Source organism: Anas platyrhynchos, chromosome 14 (genome assembly GCF_047663525.1).
Source record: "Anas platyrhynchos isolate ZD024472 breed Pekin duck chromosome 14, IASCAAS_PekinDuck_T2T, whole genome shotgun sequence".
Lineage (NCBI taxonomy): Eukaryota > Metazoa > Chordata > Aves > Anseriformes > Anatidae > Anas > Anas platyrhynchos.
The window spans coordinates 9,570,431-9,581,806 of NC_092600.1; the positions used below are offsets into that span (position 1 = coordinate 9,570,431).

An 11,376-nucleotide genomic window follows, 5' to 3' on the forward strand; every position below is an offset into this window, starting at 1 on the left:
CCAAGCCATTGCAAGCCGTGCCAAGCCGTGCCCAGTCCGGGCAGAGCTCTGCCAAGCCGTGCCCATCCCGGGCAGAGCCGTGCCAAGCCGTGCCAAGCCGTGCCAAGCCGTGCCCCGCCCGGGCAGAGCCGTGCCAAACCGTGCCGAGCTGTGCCAAGCCGTGCCAAGCCGTGCCAATCCATGCCGAGACTTGCCCTGCCCGGGTAGAGCCGTTCCAATCCGTGCCTAGACATGCCAAGCCGTGCCCCGCATGGGCAGAGCCGTGCCAAACCGTGCCGATCTGTGCCAAGCCGTGTCAAGCCGTGCCCAGCCCGGGCAGAGCCGTGCCAAGCCGTGCCCAGTCCGGTCAGAGCTGTGCCAAGCCGTGCCAAGCCGTTCCAAGCCATGCCGAGCCGTGCCCAGCCCGGGCAGAGCCGTGCCAAACTGTGCCGAGCAGAGCCAAGCCGTGCTTAGACCGGGCAGAGCCGTGCCAAACCGTGCCGAGCCGTGCCAAGCCGTGCCAAGCCGTGCTTAGACCGGGCAGAGCTGTGCCTAGCCGTGCCAAAGCATGCCGATCAGTTCCCAGCCCGGGTACAGCCGTGCCAAACCGTGCTGATCTGTGCCAAGCCGTGCCAAACCGTTCCCAGCCCGGGCATAGCTGTGCCAAGCCGTGCCAAGCCATTGCAAGCCGTGCCCAGCCCGGGCACAGCCGTGCCAAACCGTGCCGAGCTGTGCCAAGCCGTGCCAAGCTGTGCCAAGCCGTGCCAAGCCGTGCCCAGCCCGGGCAGAGCCGTGCCAAACCGTGCCGAGCTGTGCCAAGCCGTACCAAGCCGTTCCCCGCCCGGGCAGAGCCGTGCCAAACCGTGCCGAGCTGTGCCAAGCCGTGCCCAGCCCGGGCAGAGCCGTGCCAAACCGTGCCGATCTGTGCCAAGCCGTTCCGTGCCGTGCCAGCTCGGGCAGAGCCGTGCCAAACCGTGCCGAGATGTGCCAAGCCGTGCCAAGCCATGCCGAACCGTGCCCAGCTTGGTCAGAGCCGTGCCAAACCGTGCCGAGCTGTGCAAAGCCGTGCCCAGACCGGTCAGAGATCTGCCAAGCCGTGCCAAGCCATTGCAAGCCGTACCAAGCCGTGCCCCGCCCGGGCAGAGCTCTGCCAAGCCGTGCCCAACCCGGTCAGAGCTCTGCCAAGCCGTGCCAAGCCATTGCAAGCCGTGCCAAGCCGTGCCCAGTCCGGGCAGAGCTCTGCCAAGCCGTGCCCAGCCCGGGCAGAGCCGTGCCAAGCCGTGCCAAGCCGTGCCAAGCCGTGCCCCGCCCGGGCAGAGCCGTGCCAAACCGTGCCGAGCTGTGCCAAGCCGTGCCAAGCCGTGCCAATCCATGCCGAGCCTTGCCCTGCCCGGGTAGAGCCGTTCCAATCCGTGCCTAGACATGCCAAGCCGTGCCCCGCATGGGCAGAGCCGTGCCAAACCGTGCCGATCTGTGCCAAGCCGTGTCAAGCCGTGCCCAGCCCGGGCAGAGCCGTGCCAAGCCGTGCCCAGTCCGGTCAGAGCTGTGCCAAGCCGTGCCAAGCCGTTCCAAGCCATGCCGAGCCGTGCCCAGCCCGGGCAGAGCCGTGCCAAACTGTGCCGAGCAGAGCCAAGCCGTGCTTAGACCGGGCAGAGCCGTGCCAAACCGTGCCGAGCCGTGCCAAGCCGTGCCAAGCCGTGCTTAGACCGGGCAGAGCTGTGCCTAGCCGTGCCAAAGCATGCCGATCAGTTCCCAGCCCGGGTACAGCCGTGCCAAACCGTGCTGATCTGTGCCAAGCCGTGCCAAACCGTTCCCAGCCCGGGCATAGCTGTGCCAAGCCGTGCCAAGCCATTGCAAGCCGTGCCCAGCCCGGGCACAGCCGTGCCAAACCGTGCCGAGCTGTGCCAAGCCGTGCCAAACCGTGCCAAAACATGCCGAGCCCTGCCCAGCCCGTGCAGAGCCGTGCCAAGCCGTGCAAAGCCATGCGGAGCCCTGCCCAGCCCAGGCACAGTCGTGCCAAACTGTGCCGAGCTGTGCCAAGCCGTGCGAAGCCGTGCCAAGCCGTGCCCAGCCTGGGCAGAGTCGTGCCAAACTGTGCCGAGATGTGCCAAGCCGTGCCAAACCGTTCCCAGCCCGGGCATAGCTGTGCCAAGCCGTGCCAAGCCATTGCAAGCCGTGCCCAGCCCGGGCACAGCCGTGCCAAACCGTGCCGAGCTGTGCCAAGCCGTGCCAAACCGTGCCAAAACATGCCGAGCCCTGCCCAGCCCGTGCAGAGCCGTGCCAAGCCGTGCAAAGCCATGCGGAGCCCTGCCCAGCCCAGGCACAGTCGTGCCAAACTGTGCCGAGCTGTGCCAAGCCGTGCGAAGCCGTGCCAAGCCGTGCCCAGCCCGGGCAGAGCCGTGCCAAACCGTGCCGATCTGTGCCAAGCCGTGCCAGCCCGGGCAGAGCCGTGCCAAACCGTGCCGAGATGTGCCAAGACGTGCCAAGCCGTGCCAAGCCATGCCGAACCGTGCCCAGCTTGGTCAGAGCCGTGCCAAACCGTGCCGACCTGTGCCAAGCCGTGCCAAGCCGTACCCAGCCCGGGCAGAGCTCTGCCAAGCCGTGCCCAGCCCGGTCAGAGCTCTGCCAAGCCGTGCCAAGCAAGGCCGAGCCGTGCCCAGCCCGGGCAGAGCCGTGCCAAACCGTGCCGAGCTGTGCCAAGCCGTGCCAAGCCGTGCCCCGCCCGGGCAGAGCCGTGCCAAACCGTGCCGATCTGTGCCAAGCCGTGCCAAGCCGTGCCAAGCCATGCCGAGCGTGCCCTGCCCGGGTAGAGCCGAGCCAATCCGTGCCGTGCTGTGCCAAGCCGTGCCCAGCCCGGGCAGAGCCGTGCCAAACCGTGCCGATCTGTGCCAAGCCGTGCCAAGCCGTGCCCAGCCCGGGCAGAGCCGTGCCAAGCCGTGCCAAAACATGCCGAGCCGTGCCCAGCCCGTGCAGAGCCGTGCCAAACCGTGCCCAGTAGAGCCAAGCCCTGCCCAGCCCGGGCAGAGCTGTGCCAAGCCGTGCGAAGCCGTGCCAAGCCGTGCCCAGCCCGGGCAGAGCCGTGCAAAACCGTGCCGAGATGTGCCAAGCCGTGCCAAGCCGTGCCCCGCATGGGCAGAGCCGTGCCAAACAGTGCCGAGCTGTGCGAAGCCGTGCCAAGCCGTGCCCCGCCCGGGCAGAGCCGTGCCAAACCGTGCCGAGCTGTGCCAAGCCGTGCCAAGCCGTGCCCAGCCCGGGTACAGCCGTGCCAAACAGTGCCGAGCTCTGCCAAGCCGTGCCAAGCCGTGCCAATCCATGCCGAGCCGTGCCGAGCCCGGGCAGAGCCGTGCCAAACCGTGCCGAGATGTGCCAAGCCGTGCCCAGTCCGGTCAGAGCTGTGCCCAGCCCGGGCAGAGCCGTGCCAAACCGTGCCGAGCAGAGCCAAGCCGTGCCAAGCCGTGCCCAGCCCGGGAAGAGCCGTGCCAAGACGTGCCCATCCCGGTCAGAGCTGTGCCAAGCCGTGCCAAGCCATGCCGATCAGTTCCCAGCCCGGGCACAGCCGTGCCAAACCGTGCCGAGATGTGCCAAGCCCTGCCAAACCGTTCCCAGCCCGGGCAGAGCCGTGCCAAACCGTGCCAAAACATGCCGAGCCGTGCCCATCCCGGGCAGAGCCGTGCCAAGCCGTGTCAATCCATGTCGAGCCGTGCCCAGCCCGGGCAGAGCCGTGCCAAACCGCGCCGAGCCGTGCCAAGCCGTGCCGAGCCGTGCCCAGCCCGGGCAGACCCGTGCCAAACCGTGCCGAGCTGTGCCAACCGTGCCAAGCCGTGCCCGGCCGTCCCCCAGCCGGAGCAGGTCCCCCCGGCTCGGCTCGGCTCGGCTCGGCACCCCGTGGCTCCGCGCTGTCCCGGCTCGCCGCAGGGGAGCTGTGCCCTGGGGGTGCTGCCCCGCACAGGCTCGGCACCCCCGGACTGTCCCATCACACCGCACCCTCCCCCCGTCCCCGGGCGTCCTGAGCCCGTCCCCATCCCACCCCGTCCCCATCCCATTTCCTCCCGATCCCATCCCCTCCCCACCACAACCTGTCCCCATCCCATCCCCTCCACATCCCACCCCGTCCCTACACCACCCCATTCCCCCATCCGCTCCTCATCCCACTGCTTCCTCATCACATTCTGCTTCCACTCTGTCCCATCCCATCCCATCCCATCCCATCCCATCCCATTTCCACCCAGCCCCATCCCACCTCGCCCCCTGCCCCAATCCCCCACCTCCTCCTGCCCCAGCCCCTGCCTTGCCCCCTCCCGTGCCCCCCACCCCTCCCCAGCTGCAGTGGGGCCCCCGCCTTGTCCTGCCCAGCTGTGAGCCCTTAAAAACCCTGGGGGCAACTATGGGGCTGTGCTGGCCACCATGGCTTCAGGGGAGCAGGTGAGTCCTCTCCTGGCCCTGCTCAGCCCATAGCGGGGCTGGGACCAGCAGTAGGGCCTGGGCAGCCCTGCTGTCCCCTTGGGGCTGTGGGGTGGGGGCCCTGTCCCCCTATTGGGGTGGCTGTGGGGCTCCTGAGGCTGTCCCTGCACCCCAGAGGAGGCAAGAGGAGCGGCGGCGGCGGAGGGCTCAGCAGCAGGAGCTGCTCCTGGCAGAGAGCCTGGGCAAGCACCCCCTGCAGAACAGGTACAGGGAGGGGGGCTGGCTGTGGGGAGCCTCCCCCAGCACCAGGAGGGGGATTTGGGGGGGGCTCCAGCCTGGTTGATGCCCACCTTTCCCCCCCCCCCCCCCCCCAGGTGGGCGCTGTGGTTCTTCAAGAACGACAAGAGCAAGATGTGGCAGGCCAACCTGCGCCTGGTCACCAAGTTCAGCACGGTGGAGGACTTCTGGGCGTGAGTGCCTGCAGAGCAGGGGGGCATGGAGACCCCCGGGGGGGTGGGGGGGTCCTAGGGCACTGCTCCTCACTGCCTCTTGTCTCACCCCCCCCCGCTGCAGCCTCTACAGCCACATCCAGCTGGCCAGCAAGCTCACCTCGGGCTGCGACTACTCTCTCTTCAAGGTGCGACGCCCCCGTGCCAAGGCACCCTGGTGCTGGGGGCCACTGGGGGAGGGGGGAAACGGCCCCCGAGCTGGTTGTGTCCGTGTGCTGAGCATCCCCCTGCCCGTCCCCGTCCCCAGGATGGCATCGAGCCCATGTGGGAGGACAGCCAGAACAAGCGCGGCGGGCGCTGGCTCATCACCCTGGCCAAGCAGCAGAGGCACACGGAGCTGGACCGCTTCTGGCTGGAGACGGTGAGCGCAGCCCCCTGCCCACCCGTGGGGTCGGGGGGGGGGGTGGTGGTGGTGGTGTCACCCCCCCGACGTGGCTCCGAGCCCTGGCAGGACCATCTCAGCCTCCCCTGCAGCTCCTGTGCCTTATCGGGGAGATGTTCGACGAGTACAGCGACGAGGTGTGCGGGGCCGTCATCAACATCCGCGCCAAGGGGGACAAGATCGCCATCTGGACCCGCGAGGCGGAGAACCAGGAGGGGGTCACCCACATCGGGTAACGCAGCGGGGTCCTGGTGGCTCCTGGCCCCATAGGCACGGGGGTGGCACCCCGAGCTCCTCCCGGGGCAAGGGCTGGTGATTTGGGTGTCCCGTCCTGTCCGGTGCTGCTGCCCCGACCCCGCAGCCCCCTCTGTCCCACAGGCGCGTGTACAAGGAGCACCTGGGGCTGTCGCAGAAGGTGACCATCGGCTACCAGGCCCACGCGGACACGGCCACCAAGAGCGGCTCCCTGACCAAGAACAAATTCGTGGTGTGACTGCGGGGGGAGCGGGACCCCCGGCCCGACCCCGCAATGAATGGCTGCAGCTCAGCTGGTTCCGTGTGTGTGTGCTGGGTGTGAGGGGATGGAGGGGGCTTTTTTTTGGGGGGTGGGGGTCTCCTGAGATGGGGAAGGCGCACGGCTTCATCCTGTGCCCCCCCTGCTGGGTGAGCGGGGTTGGGGGCACAGAGCGCTGGTGGGATTTGGGGTGCTGAGTGCCCGGGAGCGGGTGGGATCATCCCAAAGGGGGGGCTATGGGGACTGAGGAGGGGACCTGGGGGGGTCAGGGGGTCGCAGCCCTGCTTCTCCTGCTGCTGCTGCTGCACTGCCGGCCGCTGGCCACGCGGTGGTGCCGCTCGCCCAACCTTGGCCAGCTCCGGCACACGGGGGGCCAGCAGCACGCCCTGCCTGGGGGGGGTCAACACTGCCCTGTCTGGGGGGCTTGGCAGAGCCGGGACCCCCAAAAACGCACCGTCAGCTGCCCTTGCTTGTGTCCTCCCTCCTCGCCCAGCAGTGGCAACGTGAATTGGGGCTGGGGGCTGCTGCCTGGCACAGCCACCCCCTGCAGCCCCCCCACCTCGCTATGGGGCTGAGCCCCAGCATCCCCCACCCAAGGTGTGCCAGGACTCCCCCCCCGCCCGTGTCCCCCAGCCTCCTGCGGGCTGTGCTGGGCTCCTGTCCCCATCCCCTCAGCCCTATGCTGGGGGCAGCGGGGGGGCTCTGCCCTTGGGGTGCCCCCCATCACACCGTGCTGGTGGCCTTGGCAGGGGCTGCTTTATGGCCCCCTGCACACAGCTGTAGGGCTCGGTTTGGTCAGGGAAGTCACGGAGCTGTTTGTCTCTGGTTTTGGGGTCTCCTGGCAGCCCCAAGGCTGGAGGTGCCCACCCAGAGCCCCCCTTTGGGGACATGATGGGCTCTGTCCTCGGCTCCTGCCCACCAGGTGCCTGCCTGCGGGGGCACAGAAGGCACATTGGGGTGGGGGGCACTCGGGGCCCCCCCCCAAGTTAGCACTGCTTTGGCCAGGGACCGCCTGGAGAGCGTGGCAGTGCCAGGGCTGTCCCCAGCCAGGGTCACGCCGGGCAGCTGGCCCGTATGGCAGCCAAGCTGGCAGCCCTGTCAATAATCATAATTAAAAATTAATACTGATCAAAAGGGAGAGGCAGATGGCAGCAGACAGGCAGCAAGGCTGCGTGGGGGGGGGGGACGGGGACGATGCTGAAGCTGGGGTGGCAGTGAGGAGGAGGGGAGCTGTGGTGGGCAGTGGGGCAGGAGATGTGGGGTCAGGGTGCAGTGGGGTCCGACAGGGCTGGGGACAGAGGGTATAGGACCCACAGGGAGTGGGGCCAGAGGAGCTGTGGGGCACAGCAGGGATGGGGACAGCAGCACAGTGTGGGGCAGGGGGCAGGTGCCCACGTCCCCCTCTCTGGGCATGCAGCGCGGCTTGGTGATGCCGGGGTCACCTTGCCAGCAGCTGGCACGCAGCCGGGGCCGGGCGCTGGGCGAGCCGCCAGCCCTCCTCACCCTGCGCCACTGCGCTGGCAGCAAGGACAAACCCAGCACGTGGCCACCCGGGTACCCGTCCTGCTGCCTCTGTCGGCATGGGTGCTGCAGGGTTAAAATCCCCCAAAAGCAAGCGGGGAAGGAGCTGCTGGCTGCGTGGGCCGGGGAAGAACAGCGGCGCTGGCTCACCGTGGGAGTGGGCAGGCAGCACGGCTGCGGCGCTGGGGCTGTGCCACGCCACGGCCATGGGGGGCCCGTGCCCACCCCAAGGGACCACAGGGCCACCCTGGGCTCCTCCAGGAGGGAGGTGTGGGTGTGGGCATGTGGGGGGGCTCAGGGTGCTGCCAGAAGCCCCCGAGCACCTCCAGGGGGCTGTGTCCCATGGGTGCCCATCGCCCCCCCCCCCCGTGTCCATCCTGGTGTGGGCACCGGCTGAGCTCGCCCTCCCTCCAGGAGCATCGCGGCATGCGGTGGGGGTCCCCGCGATGAGGGGCAGCACAGCACCGTTCCCATGACAACCTCCCCAGAGACAGCGCTCGGTGCGGGAGGAGAGGGGGGAGAGGGGCCTGCAGACCCCCCCTCGCTCAGCATCCCACATGGGTGGGGGGCTGCAGCCCCGTGTGGTGCTCCTGGGCTCGGCCCCATCCTGCAGCACGGGGCGGGTGGGCACGGCGGTGCTGGGGCTGCTCCCCTCCAGCAGAGGGATTTGCCAGTGGGGTCCCAAATCGGGGTTTGCCCAGTGGGGTTTGTGTGGTGGGAAGGGGTTAAGTGCCTGCAGGGCTGTCCCCTGGTGCCGGAGGCAGAGGCAGGGCAGAGGGGGACAGCAAATCCTGCCCTGCGCTGCAGGGATCCTGTACCTGAGCAGGGTCCCTCACTGTCACTTCTCATCTGCGTGACGGTGGCAGCCACGCTCCTGCAACACGGCTGAGCACTCTCCTTCCCCGCGGGGACAGACGGGCTGGCACTTCCCCGCTTGGCAGAGGCAGGCGGGGGGAGCGGGCGGGTGGGATGGGGACAGGGACAGGGACAGGAGCCTCGTGCTCGGGGCCCTGCAGCCATGGCCATGCCGTGGCACTCTGGCTGGCTGCAGGCGGTGCCGCCCTGCCCTGCACCAGGCCACCAGGGCTTTGGGGTTTGCTCCCCTGTGCCCATGCAGTGACCTCGGCGCATCGCAGCGAGCATCCTGAGCGTCCCAGGTCTCCCCTTGACGTAAATGCCTCTGAGCAGCCCGGAGGCGGGGGGGCTCCATTAGCACCACCACGTCCCTGCTGCACGGCACCGGCACTGGCCGCTCTCCCCGGAGTGGTGGCAGTGGCACCGCCTGTCCCCATCCTTTCCCGTCTGGCTACATGCCCCGCCGTGCCCCCCGATGTCCCCTTGCGTGGGGCTGCTGCTGCTGCAGCCCGCACCCCCTGCCCTGCTGGGAGGGTTGGGGTTTCCCAGGCGGTCGATGCGCCCATCGATCCCCCAGCGGCTCCGGCTGCTCTCCCACCGCCCTGCTAATTAATTGGCTGCTGCTGCTGCTGCTGTGGGAGTGCCAGGCACCCGGGGCGGCTGCACCCAGCCCCGCCTGTGTGCTCACATCCCCACGGGACCGGCACCAAACCTGGACCCGCAGCTGACCCCATAGGGCTGGCAGGCACTCGGCTGCACCCGGGGGCCTGGGGCAAGCAGAAGCCGCGTCTGTAGGCAATGACTGGGGCTGGGGCAGGGACTGGGGGGTGCTTTGGGGTGCAGAACCCTACAGGGGGATGTGGGAGGGTGCAGGGGGGGCACAGCCCCTTCCCACTTTCCTGGACACCCTCGCAGCCGTGCCCGCCCCAGGCTGTGCCAGCTCCCAGCCACGCTCGGGGACGCTGCCTTTGTGCCGGGCTGTAATGAGATTTCTGCTTGGCTGCCTGGATAGAAAATCCGAGACGGGGGATGCGGAAAGCCTCCGCCAGCCCTGGCAGCCTCCCGCTCCTGCCCACCGAGCACGGAGGTGCCCCCAGCCCCACACATGGGACCCACAGCCGTGCCGGGGGCATCGGCACCCGCTCCAGCTGGGGTACCCGCTGTGGTGGCTGTCACGGGGTGCCAATGGGGTGCCCAGGGCGGTGGCTTTGCTGCCCTCTCCCCCCTGCTCCCCTCATCTTTGTCACTCTCATCCCAGTCCTACAGCAGGCTCCCCGAGTGCTGGCCAGGGAGGTCCCAGCGCGATGGCACCACGTCTCCGGGACCCTTTGGGGCCAGGAAGGGCTCAAGGGGCGGCAGCAGGGCCATGCCCCAGGCTGGTGTCAGAGCCCGCTGCCCTCCAGCACAACAAATCTGCCTCCCTGAAAGCACCGAGCGCTGCTGCAGGCGCTGGAGGCTGCGCAGGGAGGGCTGGGCCGGGGTTTGCTGTGTCTTAATAGAGCCCTTCCCACCCCCAGCATTAGATGCAGTTAATCTACTCCTGCAAATGGCTAATTTTGAAAATCCTCTTATCAGAATTAGGTCCTCAACATCCATATTTATTTACTTTTCATTTTCATAATCTTTCTCTTCCTTGTGTGGCTGCGTTCGCACCCAGGCTCCTGGCTTTGCTTCCGAGCATCCTCCCCGTGCAGGATGAGGCCCGGGACATCCCGTGCCGTGCCGTGCCACGTGTCCCAGCCCCGCATGCCACACGTTTCTCACACCACGGCTCTGCCATCGGGGCCAGCAGCACCGGTCCCTGCCCATCCTGGCCCCCAGCACCCGTGCAGCCCGGGCACAGCCGGTGCCGGTGCCGTGGCCACATCCTGCTCGCCAGAGCCACACATTATGCACTGTTTATTCGTCAGCACTTCTCCCTTTGTAACTCAATTAGTCAGGCAGCAGTTTTGCTAATACAATGGTGTTTAATATTCTACTTCCTTAAATACCACAAATGGATGGGGAGGAAGCACGAGGACGATCCATTATACATGAGCTCAAATACACATTTCAATGTTTGATGGGAGTTTGGAGAACCCTGGTGCTGGCCTTGCCTGTGGACACCAGGGCTGGCTGGGAGGGCAGGGGCAGGGGCTCTGCCCGGCCACAGCTCGGCCAGCACGTGGCACATGGTGAGGGGCAGCGATGTGATGTCCCCACTGAGGTGGCAGCGATGGCTGGTGGTAGCCGCAGCCCGACGAGCCCCTTGGGGACACCCCGTGCCGTGCCACCAGCACCCGGGTGACACCGCCTCTGCCCCAGCCCCACTGCTTTTGGGCACAAGCCCTGGCACAAAGTCTGCAGCACGCAGCTTAGCCACAACCGCGGCGTGCTGGAGAAGAGAATTAATTTTTAATTCCATCTTAATTACTCCGAATAATAATCCATTTACAGCACCCGGCGGGGCCAGCGTCGCCGGCATCCCCCCGGGGTGCAGCGGTGGCGGGACACACGGCCGTCCAGCCGCCCAGCGGGGTGGCACTGGGTGCTCAGCACCCTGCGGTGGGCGCATGGGGATAGCCAGGAGGACACGGCACAGCCTGGATGTCCCCACTGGCATGGGCCAGGCTGGCCCAGCCCCGGCAGCAGCGGAGCAGGATCCAGCTCATCCACCCCCTTGGCTCCTTCCTCAGCAAGAGGGAGAGCAAGCAGAATTGAAAGTGATCTCCCCAATCTGTATTAATTAGCGTCTATTAACTCGTCAGCGCACCCAGCCGCTTCTCCAGTGACAGCCCTGCCATGCCAGGCCGTGGTACAGGAGGGACATCGAGGGTGACAAGAGACGTGGCCGGCGAAGCCCAGCGCCAGCGTGGTACCCAGGCAGCACCGTGCATCATGAGGGCAGCACACGGCATGGGAACGGGGCAGAGCCCGACCCCAATGTCCCTCCCCAGTGCCATGCTGGGGGTCCCAGAGCCCGGGCTGAGGGTCCCCGCGCTGCGAGGTGAACTGGTGCCGGTTCCCATGGCAGCCCCCTGGGAGCTCACGTGTGGCGCGGTGACTTCAGCAGGAGCAGATGGAGCGGCGAGGAGTAAAAACATCCTGTTTCCATGCGAATGCCATTAGTAATAATGAGCCAGCCTGAGGGAGGGTGTTTACGCCGTGCCGGGGCTCCTGCCCATGCAAGGGGGGCTGGGGGGGTCCCTCTGCCAGACCCACCGGTCCCCGTGCGG

General features: G+C 67.7%; 1 protein-coding gene across 1 annotated transcript; it reads left to right on the forward strand.

The window, feature by feature from the left end:
* Window positions 1-4,379: 4,379 nt before the first annotated feature.
* EIF4E1B (eukaryotic translation initiation factor 4E family member 1B) lies at window positions 4,380-5,818 on the forward strand. The gene is made up of 7 exons (XM_038186547.2): window positions 4,380-4,401; window positions 4,556-4,644; window positions 4,755-4,850; window positions 4,954-5,017; window positions 5,137-5,250; window positions 5,364-5,503; window positions 5,650-5,818. Exons 1-7 carry the CDS (start codon window positions 4,384-4,386, stop codon window positions 5,762-5,764), a joined length of 636 nt encoding a protein of 211 aa, XP_038042475.1. The 5' UTR covers window positions 4,380-4,383; the 3' UTR covers window positions 5,765-5,818.
* Window positions 5,819-11,376: the final 5,558 nt, after the last annotated feature.

What these genes read in the sequence shown, in the direction of transcription:
- EIF4E1B (XM_038186547.2), top strand. An exon ending in ACGGTGGAGGACTTCTGGGC is followed by an intron (nt 4,851 to 4,953) that starts GTGAGTGCCTGC and finishes CCCCCGCTGCAG; the next exon opens with CCTCTACAGCCACATCCAGC. An exon ending in ACCGCTTCTGGCTGGAGACG is followed by an intron (nt 5,251 to 5,363) that starts GTGAGCGCAGCC and finishes CCTCCCCTGCAG; the next exon opens with CTCCTGTGCCTTATCGGGGA.